Raw genomic sequence first — 22,871 nt, 5'->3', positions numbered from 1 at the left:
AATGCTCAGGTAGGCCGTGGCATTTAAACGATGCCCAATTGGCACTAAGGGGCCTAAAGTGTGCCAAGAAAACATCCCCCACACAATTACACCACCACCACCAGCCTGCACAGTGGTAACAAGGCATGATGGATCCATGTTCTCATTCTGTTTACGGCAAATTCTGACTCTACCATCTGAATGTCTCAACAGAAATCGAGACTCATCAGACCAGGCAACATTTTTCCAGTCTTCATCTGTCCAATTTTGGTGAGCTCTTGCAAATTGTAGCCTCTTTTTCCTATTTGTAGTAGAGATGAGTGGTACCCGGTGGGGTCTTCTGCTGTTGTAGCCCATCCGCCTCAAGGTTGTGCGTGTTGTGGCTTCACAAATGCTTTGCTGCATACCTCGGTTGTAATGAATGGTTATTTCAGGCAAAGTTGCTCTTCTATCAGCTTGAATCAGTCGGCCCATTCTCCTCTGACCTCTAGCATCAACAAGGCATTTTCGCCCACAGGACTGCCGCATACTGGATGTTTTTCCCTTTTCACACCATTCTTTGTAAACCCTAGAAATGGTTGTGCGTGAAAATCCCAGTAACTGAGCAGATTGTGAAATACTCAGACCGCCCGTCTGGCACCAACAACCATGCCACGCTCAAAATTGCTTAAATCACCTTTCTTTCCCATTCTGACATTCAGTTTGGAGTTCAGGAGATTGTCTTGACCAGGACCACACCCCTAAATGCATTGAAGCAACTGCCATGTGATTGGTTGATTAGATAATTGCATTAATGAGAAATTGAACAGGTGTTCCTAATAATCATTTAGGTGAGTGTATATATATATATATATATATATATATATATATATATATATATATATATATATAAAGTTAATTACTTGTTCAATTTTAGCATTTTTTAACCACTTGTGTTGAACGGTGAGATTTTGCAACTATTCCACAATATGCTTACAGTCAACCCTGACCATGGTGTGCAAATTCATGCCTGCATGAGGTGACGTTTTGTCCAGTTTGGCCGTCAAACTAAAGCAAGTGCATATACAGTAAGTACAGTATGCTACAAATGCAATTATATCAAAGACAAGACACAACAGAACACTTGGTCATATATTTCTGTTTTTACGCTGAATATTCTATCCCCTTCACATCGAAAATGACTGATTGGCATAGCGTAGACCCCACTTTAACTTTATTCAATCTGACGTGACTGGGTCTCAGAAAGCTACCACTATTTATTACAAAAGCACATACAGTTTGGCCATCTTATTACAAACCAATAGTAATGTAAATTTTAAATTACGTTTAAGTATATTGTTAGGCATGTAAAAAAGATCTAGCCTTGTGAATGTTATGCCAGCACCACAAGATTGCTTGTAAAATTCATAAGCATTTCCTAATTAATATTGGGTAATGAAGTTACATAATCAGTATAGAATTTCCACTTTTCAATTTAAATCACATAGTGCACCGTGATACATCAATTAAGTCTGAACTAATGTTGTTTTATTATGCAAATTTTTTAAAGATGGGCAATAGTGGTGTAAAATGACTTCTAGAGAAAGGGTTAACGTTCTGACTTTTTGATAATTACAAGGGCCTTGGGACACGATTAAAAATGAGCACTCACACATTCATATTTCAACATTTCTTAACTCAAAATTTATTTTTGATGAAGACATAAAAACAAAAAAAAAAGAATATGACCAAAAAGTTTAGCTTTTTAAAAGTATATTATCAAAATATCGAAATTCCCATCTCTGAACAGTACATCCTTTCAACAAAAAGAATAAAGATGCAACTTTTAATAAGTGAGCAGAAGGTGTAATATACAAAGATGTTATTAAAAGAAAAAGGTCCATGCTTAAAAATGGTCATGAATACTTTAATATGCAACATATATTTGCATTCTACGCTCCTTTGTACCATTTATTTGAACATATATAAATGTAATTAAAAATAAATAAATTAAAATTAAAATAAATAAAAAGTTGCGTGATGTTTCTCAGCCGGAATATTTTCCTTAAACAAATAGTTATTTGTTTATATTTTACATTAGAAGTATTATTCCACATCCTCGGTGAAACCACACATCCAGAAAACAAGTCTGGACCGGAAGATAAGTGCCTTTTTTGTTTTCAGTATTTCTTTTTAATCTTTTTTTGTTTGTTTACTTTTTTTTGCTAGCTTCAGAAAAATTATATTTTGTGAACCTCCTCTCTTTAAAGCTCTCTCCACGTTTACTGTAAAATACTAAGAATCTCCTTGGCATTCTCTGTGTTCCAGCCCTGACCCTGAAGTGGCCCCTCGCAAGCCAGCACGTACTTATGAAGGATTTGTGTGCCAATATCCCGGAAATGAAGCCTGTCCTCTTTGCGCTCTGTGGTGTCCATGCTGCAGTCCTCATATTTCACTGCCCAGAAACACATCTCACCAATGTACATCATAGTAAGTAAGTGAGTATCGGAAAAGATACCTAATGGGGAAAAAGGGAATACAAATATATTTTTATTTGAATTCGTCAGTTTTGACAAGAATATAAATGCACACACACCTAATATTTTATTTTGGTTATATAAAAACAATTGCTCTAAAACATGAATATGAACAATTTCAAACAGAAGATGAATTGTTAAGTTAAAAACTTTTTTCCAAGCATCTAATATATTATATAATAATATATTGCCCATTGACTTCACAATAATGGATGTACAGCCGTGGCCAAAAGTATTGGCAGTGACATAAATTGTGTTTGTTTGTGTCTTAGTTTTCTGCTTCAGTTGTTGTGGTGTTGATTCACATTGTTTCTAGATTATTGTGCAGAGTGATCAGATGCATTTGAAATAATTGCAAAAAGCTTAATTGGCCCAAAAAAATGAACTGTCAAAAAACCCCAAATTTCACAGTTTTTTTGGCCCTGGCACAAAATGACCCGCTAACACCATTTCACTAATCATATCAGCAGCACCTGGGAAAGTGTGAACGAGTACTAGTCAGGTGAAATCACTTTCATTCTGATTGGATTATAAGAGCAGATTGATTGCTATAAAAGGAGGGAATAAGCGCTTCCAATCATTGTGTTCTTGTTAGCAATGGTTACCTCTAAAGAAAGACATGCAGCCATCATCGCTTTGCATCAAAATGGCCTCACATGCAAGGAAATTGCTGCAAAGAATATTGCACCTGAAAGAACCATTTACAGGATCATCAAGAACTTCAAGGAGACGTGTCACCACCAGTGCAGAGCTTGTTGGTGTGAGTGCATCTGCATGCACAGTGAGGCGAAGACTTTAGGATAATGGCCTGGTGTCAAGAAGGACAGTAAAGAAGCCACTTCTCTCCAAGAAAAATCAGGACAGCAGAAGACTGGTGCAAAGTTATTTTCTCTGATGAAGCCCCTACCGACTGTTTGGGATAACTGGAAAATCGATAGTCCGGAAAAGAAAAGGTGAACGCTACCATGAGTCCTGTGTTGTGCCAACAGTGAAGCATCCTGAGATCATCCATGTGTGGGGTTTTAATAATGGTATTAAAACGTCCTGCCAGAGCAACTTCTCCCAAAGATCCAGGAGCAATTTGTTGATGATCCGTGCATTTTCCAGCATGATGGAGGACCATGTCACAAGTCAAGAGTGATAACGAAGTGGCTCGGAGAAATTTTGGATCCGTGGCCAGGCAACTCCCCGGATCTTAATCTCATAGAGAACCTCAAAAAGGCGAGTGGACAAGCAGAAGCCGACAAACTGTAATCAACTCTGAGCACTAATAAGGCAAGAATGGATCGCCATCAGTCAGGATTTGGCCCAGAAGCTGATATCCAGCATGCCAGAGCGAATTGCAGAGGTTATGAAGAACAAGGGTCAAGACTGTAAATATAGACTCTTTGCATATATTGAATGTTTTTGCCAACAGAAGCCTTTAAAACTTATGAAATGCTTATCATTGTTTTCCATTATACCATAGAAACATGTGACAAAATGATCTACAAATTTTGAAGCAGCAAACTTTGCAAACACAAAATGTATGTCATTGCCAATACTTTTGGCCAGGGCTGTATGTATTGATTTTCAAGAATTTCCTTCCAGGCAGAACTGACCGACAAGTTCTCTGGCATGAATACTTCAGAGTTGTGAAGCAGATATTTTATTATTATATGGATTATGTAATGTTAATTCAGGCAAAAACAAACAAACAAACGCAGTTTAAACCTACTAATCCTGAAAAGTGAATTGCTTGCTATACATGAAAACAACCACAACAGGTGTGGTGTAAAGGCTGGACTTCTTTCCAAAATACACCTAAAAATGGAATACATACTGACAACCCAGAAGCTGTGCTATTTAGAAAGGTCATAAATGTCTTCATAATCTTCTTGTGCTTTCACATTTTTAATTTATAAATTTTTTAAATTACAGACATAACTAAAGAGGTGGACATTGAGGCATCAGATGGCATGGATAGACATTTTGGTTTCCAAATTTCTCAAAAAAAAAACAACAAAAAAAAATCTCAAGAATTCAAGCTATCCATTTTAAAATAGAAAGTACATTTGCAAAGATGTACCTTCTACTAGAAAATTGGCGGTTGCAGAGTCATGAAAAACCACACCATCGTTCAGCTTCACTGAGTTCCTCACTTGCAACATTCTCATAAGGTAACGCACACCCTCTTGAAGACACTGTGAAGACATGGAGCATTGGAACACTTACTCAATTCATGGCCACTAAAATATGCACTTTGGAGTGAGATGTTGGGGAAAGAACCTTAAGGAATGTGGCTTTGTTCTTCTTGATCCACTGCTTGCGCTGGTGAAGTGTGTGGCAGTACATATATAATAATGCCCCACGTCTCCAATATAGGCACTCCAAGAGTTCCAGGCCCAGCACAGACTGCACCTGATCCCAACAAGAGAGCCAAACAAGAGTTACTCAGAGTTATCAAGATAAAATAGTCTCTTTAGGCATAAACTGTTCTCTTATTAGACCAAGCCAATTTAACTTCATGTCAGTTGAGAAAGTCATGCCACTGAGATATTACATGTCAAAGGTTTTCTAATCATGCAGAATTTCCATCTGATTTTTCTAACATGACTCACTGATCACTCACTTATATAACACATAGCTAAGAAAAACTTTTCATAACAGCAAGTTGCAAAACAATGCATTGCATATGCATTTATGTTGAATTCAAGAATGTAATAAATTATGGTTTCTTTCCTCACTAAACTACAGGTGTTTAAACAAGAATATTAACTAGCGAGAGCGAATCTTGCCTTATTCTGAATAAACAAATAAAATAGAATTTAAAGAAAAGATCTTCTACAAATAAAGACATACAATACCTCTTGAGCAGGCACCAGGCGCCCTGCTAACACCTCTGGCTCTGTCAAGTCCTGTAGTAACTGTTGAATTTTAAAAGGTGAAGTATCCTCTGGAAACTCCTGATCTACAAGCTTATTTTCCTCATAGAATGTAATGTCCAAGACAACCTGTAAAAATGTGGGGAAAACAATTGGCCATATGGTCCACCATACTAGAGATCTGGCAAAAATGACTATTGATGACATTTAACTTGCAAAACAGTTACCTTGTTACTTTAACTTAGCAAATGTGTTAGTCTATGACTTAACATGAAGATTAACCGGTCAAACAACAAGTCTGTCTTTCTCAACTAACTGTTTAATTTTCACAATCTCTAAGAAATCTTAGAGAAGATTTTGTTATTGGTTTCAGTATACTCAATGCATATTTAATTTCATTTAAACTAACGGATCTGAGTTCAGTAAACTCTAGGCTGTCTGTACAGACAACCATGTGACAAAACAACATGGCTGATCGCAGTGGAGTTTGTCTTTGGGAGAAATGCCAAAATAACTACATCTGGTAAGAAAACGTATTCAGTTTTTACATTTAAACCAGTTTGAGTCAAAAGATTAGAGCCTCTAATATAACTTGATATGCCACACTGCTAAACACAATGTACACAATAGTGGACAATAGCATAAGGTTCCATTAAAAATCCTATATTTACTATGCATTATCATTCTGAAATGTTTTTGCTTATAAAGGCTTTATTTGGCGTTAGAATGGAAGTAAGGTGCATTTCGAACTGTTCCGAGACCAGTGCAGACAGACAGACTGGAGGTTAAGTCATTCACTAAATAGGGAGCAAGGGCGCATCCTACACCTTTCCTATGAAGCCAAGTGCATTCAATCCACATTTTCAATCAAAAGTTCAGTTTCAGGCTGCAGATGATATTTGACCACTCAAAATGTTTGGCAGACATGGGACAATGGTAATCACTACATATATTCAGAATTTATAATGCATAGTTTTATTTTAACACAGTTGGCAGTGGGGACTGGAATCGTTAGGAATTTAACGACTCTGGTTCCGATTCCTGTTAAGGATTCCAATTCGTTACCGATTCCAGTAGTTCTTTTGAGGAAGAATTATTTGAAAATGAGAAAGACTTTTTAGAGACATAAATCCAATCATTTATCCTTACTACTAGGCTATATCTGGACTGTATCTAAACAAATAAGTAATGTGATGGCATATTTCATTCATTCATTCATTTTGAGGTCTAAAGCCATATGACATAACAGTAACAGTTCCAGAGACAGTTTAGACTGTGTTCTGTTGTCTGTTTTACTTCAAGCTTGAAAGACTTCAACAGTTCTAATTTAATTTGGAATTGGATAGTCATAACTTGCAGTGTAAAATTAATACTTTACCAGACTAGTCTGGGAGCACTGAATGTTTTGCGCTTTAGATTCAAAAGAATTGCTCATAGGAGTCATCCTTTCGGGAATCAGACTATTTTGGAAGCACTGTATGTTTGGCACTGTATATTTAAAAGAACAGGCTCATCTAAATCGATCTTTCGGGAATCAGACCATATCGGAAGCGCTTTCTGTTTTGCACTGTAGATTCAACAGAGCCGGCACACAAGTCATTTGTTTGTCTGATTCCAGTATTTTGTAAAGAATGGAACCGGTTCTCAACTCTAGTCGGCAGTAATTGGATAATGTTGGCTATTACTTTTAATCTGAATTATTTAAGCCAATTTCTAATGTAATGTCTGTAACATTACAAAAACATGAATAACCAAAACAATAAATAAAAAAAAAAGTTTGATAAAAAACAAAAAACAAAAAAAACACTTACCCTTTTTATTTTGGTATTATTTAAAATGTCACAACTTAGTCCCACTGTCCACATATGACAATTTTTTAGGAAAACTAATTGCTCAAGAAAACCTTTTTTTTTTTTGTGGATGTTTATCAGGTGCTAAACCAAAAAGGGAAATTGAAAATGCAAACAGCAGTCATGCTCGGTTTCAAGAGGATAAATACAATAAGAATATATGGCAAAACTGTCACAATGCAGCCATGCTTAAAGGGATAATGAGAGGTGAGATGTGTTATGTGCAGTACCTGTGTAAAGTCCTGCAGCAGTTTAGGAAGGCTGCTGCTCTCTCCTCCATGTCTGTAAAAGTTTTTCAACTTGTCTAGTATGGAAGAGGCATTCTGTAAATAGTCATCATCTAGGAAGAAAAACCCCAACAATAAATATCTAAAACAAGAGGTTACGCAGCATTAGAGTTGTAGAGCTGCAGTTTTAGAAAACAATTGAGGAGGTTATATTGTCCATTACATTCTGAAAATAAATTTGTAATCACATTTTACGACACAGAGCCTATTTTAGTGGCAGTTGCCTCTGTGAGAAGTGTAAAGACCTCTCAAGTTCTACTCAAAAATGTTATGCGGAACCTGCTCAGCATTACCTAATTTCTTTCAATATAAGAGAGGAAGCAATTAAAGAATGCATTCGTGTCTGTGTAAACTACTTATAATTGGCAGACCATTAAACTCAATGGTGCACTTAAGCATTACATTAAGTTTGACTGTAGTAAGCAAACTTTTTTACGTGCTAAAATAAGATTATGACAGCAGGCCACTGAATGACTCATGTTTATTTAAGGATTGTTAAAGTTAGTCGTGTCTGCACCTTTAATTCCACACCACATGCAGATAATAACTATAACCACAAATGCAATGTTTAACATTATATGTGCATATCTCCAGCAGTTCACGTGTGCTCATTACATGAACGCAAGCAACTTCACTCACTAAGTGCAAGTAAATCGATAAACTAGAAAACACAGCTCTAAATATTATACAAGCACGCGGCATAGTATGAGTAGCAAGGCGCCTTATTGAACTGTTTAATCAAACATAGGTAGTGTAAACAGGGAAATGTTTGTTGTGGTTTGCAGGAATGCTAACGCAGACAGGCTAAGCTAACTAGCTAACGATGACAACACCGGGCTTGTTCGGCCTATAAACACGCGCCTTCATTACCAAAAGTGTCTGTGTTTACGCTTCTGACGGTACGATTTTCGGATACCTGGTTTCTCCGTCCGAAGAGTGGCACACTTGTTGTCTAACTCAAAAATCCTCCTCTCCAGCTCGACGCTTCGTCTGTAGTCGTCGGCCATGACTGCGAACGACAGTCACGTGACGAGCGCGCGATTATTCACGTGCGGAGGATTACTGAGCATATCTTCTTTTGTTTATAAAGGCATTTGACGTATTAACTTTACAACTAGCATTTGTATCAAAGAGAAAGTTAGTCGTGTCCACCCGAGCTCTAAATCATCTCATCCTCTGTGTTTATGATATCAGTGTATTGAAGTGAACGTTGGAAGCGAGAGGGTTAAATGCAAATAAGCAAACCGAGCCCCCGTCACTCCTCTGTTTCACACATCTCCGCCTCTCTGTGAGATCAGCGAAGGAATACTGTCACCATCACTCAACCAGTACAAAATTGGACCTGTAATTTGCAGACATGGCGACTCTTAAAGTGCTATATAGAGCGGAGAATGTGATCTTCAGGAACGTGTCGGCCAAGATCAATTCGAGACACTCGCTTAGTAAGGTTAGTGTTTACAAACAAAAGACAATGCATCCTGTATATTACAAGAATGATGGTGAACGCAGTGTGGCTTTTGTCTTTTTTTGGCTCCCACTTCACGTTGCATGAAAAAGGTGTAATTGAGTTGGATGTGAGTGCTATAAATAGTTCATCGGTCGCTTGTGTGCTTGAGTTTTTATTATTGATGTGTTGCGTTAAGCGTGTTTTAAAGTTTTTGTACTGTATGACATTGGCCACCTGGAGACAGACGGCGCACACATGACCTTGATTTCAGAGTTAAAGACTAAAAATGTAGATACAGAGTCGTTGGTAATCTATCTTCCATTGCTACTGCTGCTGCTGTTGTTGTTGTGTGTCCATATCATTGTGCCACTAGTTTTTTTGTCTATTTAGTTTTGTATGGGTAGGCCTATCTGATTCTGTGCCCCAAGATGTCAGTAGCAGTCACAACTTATCAAAGTCATTCATGTTGTCAAATATTTGCTTTATTGTTGCCCTGGAAACACGCGGTCACTAAGTGATTTTGTCCTGAGGCCAAACGATGAAGTGAAATCTCACTTTCATGGGGAAATGCTGTCTTGACATCTGACAACAACTAAATGTCAATTTCTCTCCAGCCCTCATTGTTTCCCCCAGCTCTTTACATCTTGTAACATGTCAACTGGACTGCTTGATTAACAAAACTAGCCCTCAGATCCTGCAAATGCATCATTATCCAACTCTGGGCACACAGGAGTCCTCACAAGTCATGAAAGTGTTGGCCATTTCTTTATACAGCATACTATTTGGCAAAAGTCCATGCAAGTGTCATGAGGTTGTGAGGGTCACATGAAGTTGTTCCATATACAGGCAGAGAAGAAACCCTTGAATGACTGTTTCAAGGAATAACACAGCATTAGGTAATGCTCCAAGTGTTAAATGAATGATAATAAATGATTGTTTCCTTGTTGAGAGAGAAGATATGGTCTTGGGCTCTAACTGTGAAGTAATGTTTCTATTATTTGGCAGTACTGCTCAGGGCCCAATATACAAAATAGAAACATTGATGTAAAAAGATTTTTCCTCTGCTTGACCTTTGACAGATCATTTGTGATATCAATTGTGTACTGTTCTGTAAAATCTAGGGATGCGTTTAAAACCCAATGAAGTACTCACTCAGCTTTTAAAATTTGACTAGTAAAACCACTACTCGAATATTGCAGTTTGATTTTCCTTTGTGCCTTTGCCTGCCATGAGCAACAATGAGACTCCTCCTCTCACCTAAATCTTGCTTTTACAACTCAATGCATTGGTTGACTCTGTGGATACATGATGTGTTAAAGGAATTGTTCACCCACAACAAAAATTCGGTCATTAAATAGTTTATTGAGTAGTAATGATTTAGTATTAAGTAAGTGTATCAAATAAAACAAAAAAATTTAATCTAGAAGAAAAAAAGGTTGAACTTAAATTCTAAATTTCAAGTTTCAAATTTTTTTTTTTTATGTTTAGAGTACTCGACTAAAAATGACTTGAAATGCCCATACCTAATAAATCGCTTAGTAACCAATTATGTGTAAAGTTAAAGCCAATTTTACAACTTTGTTGCCATGACGATGTGATATCAACAAACCCTAAAAAAAACTAAAATGACTGTCAAATATCGATTTAAACAACTTTACAGCTCAAGTAATACAGGAGTTTAACAGAATAATTAATACAAGTGCTTTTATAAGATTCATATTTCTGCCTTTTAAACCTTCCAAAAATAGATCTTATTCACTTCTATTTTAAGTGCCTCACTGTTGTAACGATTGAGCAGCGAGGCAGACGAGGAGATGCGGATCCAAATGCAGTTTGACTTTATTAAATAAACTAGCAAGTAAACACAAAGGAACAACCCTCAATGGGGAAACAAAACATAAAACTGAAAACTAAACACAATGAAACAAAACAGAGAACTCAGGCAACAAAACAGAGAACTCAGGCAACAAAACAGGGAACTCAGGCAACAAAACAGGGAACTCAGGCAGGGAACACATACCAGGCTAACAACAAACAACGATAGATCAGGACTGAACAAAGAACCGGGGTATAAATACATGAACAAGGGACAAAGGGGCCAATGAACAAACAGAACTCTAACAAGATGATAAACAGAAGCAAATGGCAAATTAACGGGGGCAGGTGCAAACAATGAACGGTGAACACGAAAGCTAACAAGGAGACTATGGAACTAAACAAGGGACAAAAGTGAAAACTAAGGAGTCACAAAAGTGACAAAAATGATAAACAAAGGGCAACGGTGAAACAAGACAAGGTAATACATAACAACTGTAACCTCGAATTTTGCTTTTTTTAAAGAGAAGGAATGACATGCCAAATTGTTTTTAACATTATGCAATATATGCTGTCAATTGAGCTTAACTTGTATTGAACCTGGAATGTTTCTTTAACATCTGGAGAGGAGCAGCACCCAAGGTAAATGGAGAAAGTCAACTTTGGATTTTGTTGTATAGTGTTGTCCCACTAGGATTTATTCCTCAAAACATATTTTCTATGACCGATTACTGTGGAATTGACTAGATTTTATTCACTAGAAATACACTAGATATTATTCAGTGGAATATTAGTTAATAGATTGGCAACAGGCTTTGAGGATTTCCATTCCAATCTGGGCTCGTTGACTAAATTCAAGTGAGGAAATCTCTTTAGTCAAGACTTAAAGGCACTTGCTGGAGTGTTTGTTTTTTATGTTTATATATTAATTCTTCTGAATGTCTGTACTTGGCAGACGTGTTGCAGCTACTTTTCCACTTCAAGTCAACGGTCAGCACGATTTTATTCTGACCCTCTAGATGCTGTCAAAGATATTCCTAATGGAGCTACTGTTCTTGTTGGAGGTAAAAGTTATGATTTATCTTAAAATGCCTTTTTCAGTAATTGTCTGCTAATCGCTTATTATTATATTATTATTTTTAATAACTTAGTTTATTATAATATATTTGACCAAAGGCAACACATTAAAGCATTTACTGACACCCCCATGATGAATGCCTGAGGTCATGCCAACAAACATTATTTCATTATTATTTTCTTAATTCACAGGTTTTGGTTTATGCGGTATTCCAGAGAACCTGATCAATAGTTTGCTGAAGACGGGGGTTAAGAGTCTGACTGCAGTCAGCAATAATGCAGGGTAAGAAAAAAGCAAACCCAGCCGAACACAGACTGATCTCACTGTGAATTCGGCGACACTAGGTTGAAACATCTTTAGCTGAAATCGGTCTTTGCCAACCAAAATTTGTAGCACTGGCCCTAGTGACTGAAGTTGGAAGTGTTGTTTAATGTATAAGTATATGCAAGCTTCGTTTTCCAGGTGTAATGTCCACAGAGTGGCGCCAAAAGTGAGTTGTAAACTAATTGTTTTTAGTTGTAAAAGATGTAATACAGGCAACAGGAATGCATAATTTACTAACACTTTGTCCTAACCACAACCCCCCCCAAAAAAAACAAACAAACAAACAAACAATCCAATTATGATATTCTGATACATTGCAATGAATTGAATTACATATGTATTGCAATGTGTATCACATCATCTGGTGGTTGTACTTCACTTACTGGTCACAATGGAAAAAATGAATCCTTAAATACCAAACCTGGCCCACTTTCAGAGACTCCCCTATGATAGTGAAAGACAACAAATTGGGACATAGCCAGCATAGACTGGCCTATTCATAGAACTGCCTCAAATTACATGTTCAGCCTGTATGAGCTAAAAGCAGCTGAAACACACCAGCAATATACTAAATGCCCATGTTCTAAAAGATTTATAGTAGTAAGAAAACTGCTCCTGCAACAGTCATTTCAAAACATTTAGACTGTCTAACAAGGAATTCTGATCATCAATCTCACTGTGTACACTTTTCTGTATTTACTAGTAGGCCTAATTGTCAGTCAGATTAGACTTGCTTATCCTTCTGAGAAAAAGGTTGTGTGATGCTTCACACTGGTAATCTCTGTCTATTTGTATTCAGTTGTGCAAATATACTCATCAGGTACAGCACCTATTTTTACTCTTATTACTTTTACTTGACATACTCTCGTAGCCACTTTTAGGGGAAAAATAGATGTTATGATTACTATATATTTTTTCCATTGTGTCAAGTCAGTGGAGTACGGCTGGGTGTTGCCAACTATCTATCGATACTATACACATTGCATTAAACTTTTAATTAAAAACATTGCAAAGTTTCACAATATTGTAATTGGATCGGGAATTGTGTCAAACATGGGTAAGATACCCAGAGTTCAATGTTCTTGCGCAGTTTAAGTTGCTTTTGTCCAGTATGGTGACCTCAATATTTCAAAATAGTTTGTAAAATTGTGCAGTATAAGCCTATTTAGACAACCTGCTTCATCATTAATTTAACTGTTGGAAATGTATGCTCACAAAAGGTTAATAAAAATTTTGATAAAAGGATCTAATGTATTGATGCAATATTTTAAGAAAAATAACTGATATCAGAGGTAGACCAATTTTGTAACTATTGGTTATCGTCAGAAATCTCTGCCAGTAGTTGCAGATATTTTTTTTTTTTTATTCCTCATCAATAAAACTCATCTGGTGAAATATATATATATATATATATATATATATATATATATATATATATATATATATATATATATACAGTGAGGAAAATAAGTATTTGAACACCCTGCTATTTTGCAAGTTCTCCCACTTAGAAATCATGGAGGGTCTGAAATTGTCATCGTAGGTGCATGTCCACTGTGAGAGACATAATCTAAAAAAAAAAATCCAGAAATCACAATGTATGATTTTTTAACTATTTATTTGTATGATACAGCTGCAAATAAGTATTTGAACACCTGAGAAAATCAATGTTAATATTTGGTACAGTAGCCTTTGTTTGCAATTACAGAGGTCAAACGTTTACTGTAGTTTTTCACCAGGTTTGCACACACTGCAGGAGGGATTTTGGCCCACTCCTCCACACAGATCTTCTCTAGATCAGTCAGGTTTCTGGGCTGTCGCTGAGAAACACGGAGTTTGAGCTCCCTCCAAAGATTCTCTATTGGGTTTAGGTCTGGAGACTGGCTAGGCCATGCCAGAACCTTGATATGCTTCTTACAGAGCCACTCCTTGGTTATCCTGGCTGTGTGCTTCGGGTCATTGTCATGTTGGAAGACCCAGCCTTGACCCATCTTCAATGCTGTAACTGAGGGAAGGAGGTTGTTCCCCAAAATCTCGCAATACATGGCCCCGGTCATCCTCTCCTTCATACAGTGCAGTCACCCTGTCCCATGTGCAGAAAAACACCCCCAAAGCATGATGCTACCACCCCCATGCTTCACAGTAGGGATGGTGTTCTTGGGATGGTACTCATCATTCTTCTACCTCCAAACACGGTTAGTGGAATTATGACCAAAAAGTTCTATTTTGGTCTCATCTGACCACATGACTTTCTCCCATGACTCCTCTGGATCATCCAAATGGTCATTGGCAAACTTAAGACGGGCCTTGACATGTGCTGGTTTAAGCAGGGGAACCTTCCGTGCCATGCATGATTTCAAACCATGACGTCTTAGTGTATTACCAACAGTAACCTTGGAAACGGTGGTCCCAGCTCTTTTCAGGTCATAGACCAGCTCCTCCCGTGTAGTTCTGGGCTGATTTCTCACCTTTCTTAGGATCATTGAGACCCCACGAGGTGAGATCTTGCATGGAGCCCCAGTCCGAGGGAGATTGACAGTCATGTTTAGCTTCTTCCATTTTCTAATGATTGCTCCAACAGTGGACCTTTTTTCACCAAGCTGCTTGGCAATTTCCCCGTAGCCCTTTCCAGCCTTGTGGAGGTGTGCAATTTTGTCTCTAGTGTCTATGGACAGCTCTTTGGTCTTGGCCATGTTAGTAGTTGGATTCTTACTGATTGTATGGGGTGGACAGGTGTCTTTATGCAGCTAACGAACTCAAACAGGTGCATCTAATTTAGGATAATAAATGGAGTGGAGGTGGACATTTTAAAGGCAGACTAACAGGTCTTTGAGGGTCAGAATTCTAGCTGATAGACAGGTGTTCAAATACTTATTTGCAGCTGTATCATACAAATAAATAGTTTAAAAATTAAACATTGTGATTTCTGGATTTTTTTTTTAGATTATGTCTCTCACAGTGGACATGCACCTACGATGACAATTTCAGACCCCTCCATGATTTCTAAGTGGGAGAACTTGCAAAATAGCAGGGTGTTCAAATACTTATTTTCCTCACTGTATATATATATATATATATATATATACACACAAATCTCTTCATCTGGTGAAGTCAGAAGTTTACATACTCCTTAGCCAAATACATTTAATTTCACTTTTTCACAATTCCTGACATTTAATTGTATAAATCATTCCATGTCTTAGGTCATTTAGGATCACTAGTTAATTTTAAGAATGTGAAATGTCAAAATAATAGTAGAGAGAATTATTTATTTTAGCTTTTATTTCTTTCATCATATTTCTAATGGGTCAGAAGTTTACATACACTTTGTTAGTATTTGGTAGTATGTTCTTTAAATTGTTTAACTTGGGTCATACATTTTGGGTAGACCTCCACACGCTTCTCACATTAAGTTGCTGGAATTATGGCCCATTTCTCCAGACAGATCTGGTGTAACTGGCGTGAGTCAGGTTTGTAGGCCTCCTTACTCGCACACACTTTTTCAGTTCTGCCCACAAAGTTTGGAATCTGATTGAGGTCAGTGCTTTATGATGGCCACTCCAATACCTTGATTTTGTTGTCCTTAAGCCATTTTGCCACAACTTTGGAGGTATGCATGGGGTCATTGTCCATTGGAAGACCCAAATTTGCGACCAAGCTTTAACTTCCTGGCTGATGTCTTGAGAGTTTGCTTCAATATATCCACAAAATGTTCCTTCCTCAGATGCCATCTATTTTTTGAAGTGCACCAGTCCCTCCAGCAGGAAAGCAACCATGCTTCACAGTTGGGATGGTGTTTTTCGGCTTGCAAGCCTCACCCTTTTTCCTCCAAACATAACGATGGTCATTATGTTCAAACAGTTCAATTTGTTATGGTGGTTTTGGAGCAGTGGCTTCTTCCTTGCTGAGCAGCCTTTCAGGTTATGTCAATATAGGACTTGTTTCACTGTGGATATAGATACTTGTCTACCTGTTTCTTCCAGCATCTTCACAAGGTCTTTTGCTGTTGTTCTGGGATTGATTTGCACTTTTCACACCAAACTACATTCATCTCTAGGAGACAGAATGCATCTCCTTCCTGAGCGGTATGATAACTGCGTGGTCCCATGGTGTTTATACTTGTGCACTATTGTTTGTGCAGATGAACATGGTACCTTCAGGCATTTTGAAAATGCTCCTAAGAATAAACTGACTTGTGGAGGTCCACAATTTCTTTATGATATCTTGGCTGATTTTTATTTTATTTTCCCATGATGTCAAGCAAAGAGTCTTTAGTTTGAAGGTAGGCCTTAAAATATGTCCAACTGTCAATTGACTCCAATTAGCCTATCAGAAGCTAATTGACTAATTGCCTAAAGGCTTGACATCATTTTCCAAGCTGATTAAAGGCACAGTTAACTTAGTGTATGTAAACGTCTGACCCATTGGAATAGTGATTGTCAATTAAAAGTGCAACAATCTGTCTGGAAAAAATTGTTGGAAAAATTACTCGTGTCATCCACAAAGTAGATGTACTAAACGACTTGTGGATTGGTTAAAAAATGAGTTTCAATGACTTCATATGTAAACTTCTGACTATAACTGTAGGTTATAAAAAGCTTCATTTGGTAAATACTTATATATATATATATATATACCCTGTATATATAGAGAGAGCATTGTAACAGAGTCAAGTCGGCGTATTTCACATCCCACATGATGCACCAAATTGTGACTTTTCTGGTTATGATTGGTATTTTGGTTACACAATAAACAATAAAAGTTATCTCCTTATAACAGAAAATGGACTTCCCAAAGTCAAAAACACCAACAATGCTATACTTTTGTAATTTAATAGACCTGTTTTTGGTAAAACTCAAGAAGTTTGACCAATTTTAGATATACAATAAAGTTGCTCCAGTAACTTTCTTGGAGTATATATTTTCCACCCAGTTTGACTGTTTGAAGCCTAGTGTCCTTCAATGAATTGTTTGGTGTCAGAAACCTTGCTCTGCAAGTTCTGAATCTCTGGCTCTCTTGGCCTACTACAGAGAGACTGCAATGTAGGGACTGTAATTTGATCTGAACAGATTGAGATTTTTCATGTTATGATAGATTTAGTTAAAAGAGCATCCATAGCCCTGTAGCAGGGTCATATACCCTATACTGTAGATAATTTCATGGGGATTAGCATGAAACAAACAAAATGTTTCTGAGAGTTTTAGGAACAATATTTTCAAGGGATAGCTCACCCAAAAATAAAACTTCTGGAGTAATTTACTCACTCTCTCATGTTCTTCCAATCCTGACTTACTTTTCTTCCATAGAACTCAAAAGGACATTTCAGGCAGAATAACTTTTTCCATATTTCTTTTCCATTCATTGAGTGTTAATGGTGACCGAGGTTGTCTGCTCAAACATTTTGTGGTTTTTTTTGTGTGTTTTTTTACAGAAGAAAGTTTGGAATAGGGATGCACTATTATAGCAAAAATAATAATAGTTGATTATTGCTCTTGATATTGTAATCACGATTATTATGTCGATTAAAATGTTTAATTTCCTTGACATCACAATGTAAGCAACCATGTATTTCTTCAGAGTAGCAGATTTCAATGATGGATATGTTTAAGCGTTATTTGTTTAAGCGTCTTTTAAGCATTTTATTGTATTGTATTTTATATTGTAATAATGCCTGTTAAGGTAAGGCAAATTAAAATTATTTTAAATTGATATCTATGGTATAGAATAAATTGAATTATTGCTAAATTACTGCTTAAATTATTAGTCTATGTAGAGTAAATATTATGGCAATTTCAATATTCAAACTTATTAACAGCTGATTTAAATCGACCAAGTTACTGCGTTCAGTAAGCCCTTAGGTGGCGAGACAGGGGACCATTCATCCCGTTAGATCTTCAATGGTGATATTGTTCATGTAAGATCATCGTTAGATAATTTTTGGCTTTAGTGGTTGCACTTTAGTAATTTGCTATCAGAATTTGTGCAATTCGTGACAATGTTAAATCTACCAATACCAGCTGCGTGGCAAATGGGTCTTATTAGAGCAGAAGATAACAATGATGGTGATTTCTGAAATATGCTATTCATACCGCGTTCTTTATGTTGGCTACACCTCCAAAACACACTTAGAACAGTTAAGCTGAATTATTTTATAGCTATTTTGTACAAATCAAATTCACATTGGCCTACTTATTAACATGAAAAAACAAAACTGTTATAAAATGTTTAATACATTGTGCACAGAAATCGAGCAACGCGACAAACTCTCCCAATGACTTCTGTCACTCACTGCAGGATTACACTCTTTGAGATCTGCATTTCGACGCAAGCTCAGTGACGCTCCGCACAATGTTTTGATCTCTCACGAATGCTTTCTTTAAAAACAAAGCTGTCCAATCAGCATAATAAATCAGTTATTTACACCGCGTCTATGCCTTGATTAGAACAGGATCATCTTAGTTTTGTCGTGTTGCTCATTTTCAGTGTATTTAACATCTACGTTCAAATCAAGCGGTGCAATATGCAATGAATCCAAAATAATTACAAAGTGCTTTTCGCTCTTGTTCTACAGCTTCTTTTCAAGTGTCAGGTGATGTTTCTTCAGTATTCATTTTCGTGTGCCGCACGAACAGAGCAAGAACTTAAAGCAAGCATCTGGACATTAGGATCAGTTGTCATTACTGATAGGACGGAGGACTAACCTAAGCGGCTCTGATTGGCCATTGCTGTTTCATAGCTCAACGGACTTGTTAGTGATTGGTTAGAATACTCAACCGCTGCAAAAACATGTTGTAAATGGTTTCTATTGACGCAACAGGAGCAGACTTAAATTGAAAGCTGTAATCTTCAATTTTCACGATTACATAATCGTGGCAGCCGTAATCGTAATCGTGATTATTTTTTTCGATGAATTGTGCAGCCCTAGTTTGGCACAACATGAGGATGAGTAAATTAATATTATGTTTTTTTTGGGGTGAACGATCCCTTTAATGTATGAATGTAAGAATGTGAAAGTTGTAATTGCACTAGTAATTACTTTGGGCTTTTAAATGTAAGATACAAATGTTTTTATCTCAGTAAATTCTGAACACATTTGACCTAGACCAGGCGTTTGACAGAGTCTTTTATCCTCTAACTTAAAAAAATCTTTAAGCACTAAAAAAGCTATTGTCATTTCTCTGCCAGCAGAAAAAGTGAAGAGGACACATTAGTAGAGAGTTAATGAGCAGAACAAGGCATGACACAGCATGCTTCTAATTGTAACCTTTCTCGGTCCAGTGAATGAATCATGACATGAAGAGTCTGTGCACCCTGTTGAGTGAATGAACCTAGAAAATATAAAAGAGCTCTTAAAATGTCTATATTAACTTGCATCAAACCTTTTTTCTCTCATGTTTCATTAGAATGAATTTTGTTTTGACAAATCAGCCCTTAATTAAAATCAGTTTATTATCAAGATCAACTGGCACAAATATATTAGTCATTTCATGTCAAGCTTCATTCAGATGAAGCAAAAATCTTTTTTTTTTTTTTTTCTGACTATAAATCTGAATCCTAAAAATTCTTTAAATGTTCTCTTTTAACACATTGACAGCCACGATACACCTGCATATTAACTACACCATCTAAACAAACAGATTAGATTTAATTTCTTGCAAAATGAAAGCATTGACAGTCAGTCATTTTAGTGAGCATGAATTATGTGTACCTTATTTCTCAAACATACAGGCTGCAGAATGCAATATTGCCATTAAAAATTAGATGGCTGACAAACGGCTTACTTCAGTTTCATACCTCAGTGCATTTGAAGTCTCAATAAGTCATGCCACTTGTTAATGAATGACAAATCAGTTTTGAGTCACTGCCCCACTGACTGTGCCAAGCCACCACACACACTGAACTGAGACCAGAGAGAGCTGTAAAGCATTTCATATGTTTCTTGCTGTAAAAATGATTTATGTGGCCTTTGTCTCTGTATTCTCTGCGTGTTTAGAATTGTAATGACTTGTTTGGTATAAAGTGCTCATTTGACACTGGATTTAAAGCAATGTAGGGTTATGTGCTTATTTTCTAAATGTTCAGCATAAAAGTTCGTTTTCTTGAAATGTATTTTTGTATGTTTCATGTGATGTCACTTTGTATGAAAGCACCTGTTAAATGACAAATTAGAACCTTGAATTTAAATGGATAGTTCACCCAAAAATAAATATTCTCTCATCATTTACTCACACTCATGCCATCCCAGATGTGAATGAAGTTCTTTCTTCTGCAGAACAAAGATCTTTAGAAGAATATTTCAGCTCTGTAGGTCCATACAATGCAAGTAAATGGTGACCAGACCTATCAGGCTCCAAAAATCACATTAAGGCAGCATTGAAGTAATCCATAAGGCTCTAGTGGCTTAATATATGTCTTCTGAAGTGGTGCAATCACTTTGGGTGAGAAACACATTAATATTTGTGTCCTTTGTTATTATAAATCTACATGTTTACTTTCACTTTCATATCTGAAAGTCTGGACCTACAGAGCTTAAATATTGCATGTGGACCGTTTAGCCAGTGTTTGAAGATGTGTATGTTTTCTGCAGAGTGGATGACTTTGGCCTGGGCCTGCTCCTGCAGACCAAACAGATCAAGCGCATGATCTCGTCATATGTTGGGGAGAATGTGGAGTTTGAGAGGCAGTATCTCGCTGGTGAGTTGGAGGTGGAGCTAACCCCACAGGTGAGACCTGATCCTTCACTCTACCACATCTCCATTCACTTGCCCACCCTCAGAATAAACACTTTGCCACTAGACCCATGTCTCATAGGCCACATTTACACATTAACATGCATTTCATAACTGGATAGTGTCTGAATATTTTTAGCTGTATTGCATTTACACCTTGCAGTCAAATAAGTATCGGATCGAGATCCGATCAAAGTTGCCGTGCAAAATGGAAAACTTTACTTGTGTATTACATCGAGCCTGTGGTAACTGAAAATTCAAAGGCTTTTAAACTAAAGTCTTTTAGCTAGGGATGCATCAATATGGAATTTATGGGCCAATACGATAACCGATAATTCACAGCCCATTGTGGCCAATACTGATAAGTAAATATATATATAAAAAAATTATTAATTTTTAATCGTTTAACCTGGAACCGCTAGCTAATTCATTAAAAGCTTCTCATTTGAGAAATATGTGTCATTTAAATGCTTGGAATTTGGACTTAGAATTTCCAATTTAAGGTTTTGCAAATTTAACATGAACCAGAAATGTGCCTATATTACAGATGTATGCTGATTTTAATGACAAATAAATGACAATCTGTATAAATTGTATTGTGCCCATTTATATGTGTGTTTAAGGTAATCCTGATGACTCACTAACAGAGAGATGGTTTAATGCATTAAACCAAAATGAGGCTATAAACTGCATATAATGAACATTTAAACAAAAAAACACACAATACAAACACTAATGTCTGTATATAGTGTAATATTTATGCTAGCAGCCAGACTGCGAGTGCAGTGGTGGCTTGAGTGTGTTATGTATGTGTGGCATTGTGCGTATGAGCGTCTCATTCACAGATACTTGTTACAGCACCCATCTGTGACGGTTCAACTGTATAATTTATGATTATGAAATGTGATCACAACAATCATAATGGGAATATGTTAGATCATACAGATCGAATAGTCATGACTCAACTACAGTCTCAACAGAAGTCTCAACTCATAAATACAGCAAACACATTTGTTTCACTCTTAAACTAGTGTTTTCATCAATTATTTCAATATAAATGTACCGTGTTAGGTTGTGTTCAGACTTGTTTTAATCACAATGCAGTGCTGTAAGTAATGATGTGCTATTTCCCACATTCTGTTAATGTTTCATGAAGTAATACGTGAAAACAATTGCCCCCAAGTGACATAAAGAGAATATGGGAAATGGCATGCTGTTAATTACAGCAGCTGACTAAATCCAGCCCCAAAATAATGTAAATAGGTGCTGAGATGTTGAAATAATCCTCACAGAGTGACATGAGCTTGCTTTCACTCACACAGAGACATTTTGTATGCGCAAGTGCACTGTCGCTTAAGAGTCCCTGCCCGAAGGAAAGAAGCCGCAGGACACAAGCAAATAAACCTTAACAAATTATCAGTGAAAATACTGGCGGTAATATCATTATCGGCACAATAATAATATTTAGATTTTTTCCGGTCATCGACCAATAATATATCGGTGGCCAATATATCGTGCATCCCTACTTTTAGTGAATTTTAAAAACATTAATGGTAATTGAACCAAATTTCGGGTTGGCAAAGCAAATTTTATTATATTCATCTCGCATTTGTTGCATTGTAAGTGCTAAATATGCTTCTCATCTGAAACATGCTAGTACGTGAGTGTTGCATGAGCCACATAGTGATTAGAAAACAGGAGAGAGGTTATAGACAATCTTGAGACAATCACGATCCGATCTTAATTTGTCTTGGGTGCATTTACTCCTGTCATTTAATGTGGTCAAGTGCAATCCGGTAGCGATCCGATCAAAAAAACACATGTTAATGCAAGGTGTAAATGGTGCCATTTAAGTTTTATTTCTTTATTTTTACTTATTTTGCCATCTAGTTATTTTTATTAATTATTCCATTTATGTATGGTATACAAATGGGTTATGTCGACTGATATGTTTTTTTTTTTTATTATGGCCGATACCGAAA

General features: G+C 36.7%; 2 protein-coding genes across 2 annotated transcripts in view; one reads left to right on the top strand and one right to left on the bottom strand.

The window, feature by feature from the left end:
* Positions 1-1,682: 1,682 nt before the first annotated feature.
* LOC127621139 (RAB7A-interacting MON1-CCZ1 complex subunit 1) lies at positions 1,683-8,645 on the bottom strand. The gene is made up of 6 exons (XM_052094620.1): positions 8,413-8,645; positions 7,440-7,549; positions 5,342-5,488; positions 4,764-4,895; positions 4,564-4,678; positions 1,683-2,476 (listed from the first exon to the last, which is right to left on the bottom strand). The coding sequence occupies exons 1-6, from the start codon at positions 8,501-8,503 to the stop codon at positions 2,241-2,243; spliced, it is 831 nt and encodes a 276-aa protein (XP_051950580.1). The 5' UTR covers positions 8,504-8,645; the 3' UTR covers positions 1,683-2,240.
* A 145-nt stretch (positions 8,646-8,790) lies between these two features.
* The window catches only part of LOC127620602 (succinyl-CoA:3-ketoacid coenzyme A transferase 1, mitochondrial-like), a 78,507-nt gene continuing 64,426 nt past the window's right edge, over positions 8,791-22,871 (top strand). The window contains exons 1-4 of the mRNA XM_052093769.1: positions 8,791-8,943; positions 11,714-11,822; positions 12,028-12,118; positions 20,748-20,883. Of these exons, the coding sequence (XP_051949729.1) occupies positions 8,854-8,943; positions 11,714-11,822; positions 12,028-12,118; positions 20,748-20,883 (426 nt within the window). The 5' untranslated portion in view covers positions 8,791-8,853. The remainder of the gene's footprint in view (positions 8,944-11,713; positions 11,823-12,027; positions 12,119-20,747; positions 20,884-22,871) is intronic.

This window comes from Xyrauchen texanus, chromosome 27, assembly GCF_025860055.1.
Source record: "Xyrauchen texanus isolate HMW12.3.18 chromosome 27, RBS_HiC_50CHRs, whole genome shotgun sequence".
NCBI lineage: Eukaryota > Metazoa > Chordata > Actinopteri > Cypriniformes > Catostomidae > Xyrauchen > Xyrauchen texanus.
The sequence above is the reverse complement of the archived record's forward strand: the minus strand, read 5'-3'. Positions and strand labels throughout refer to the sequence as shown.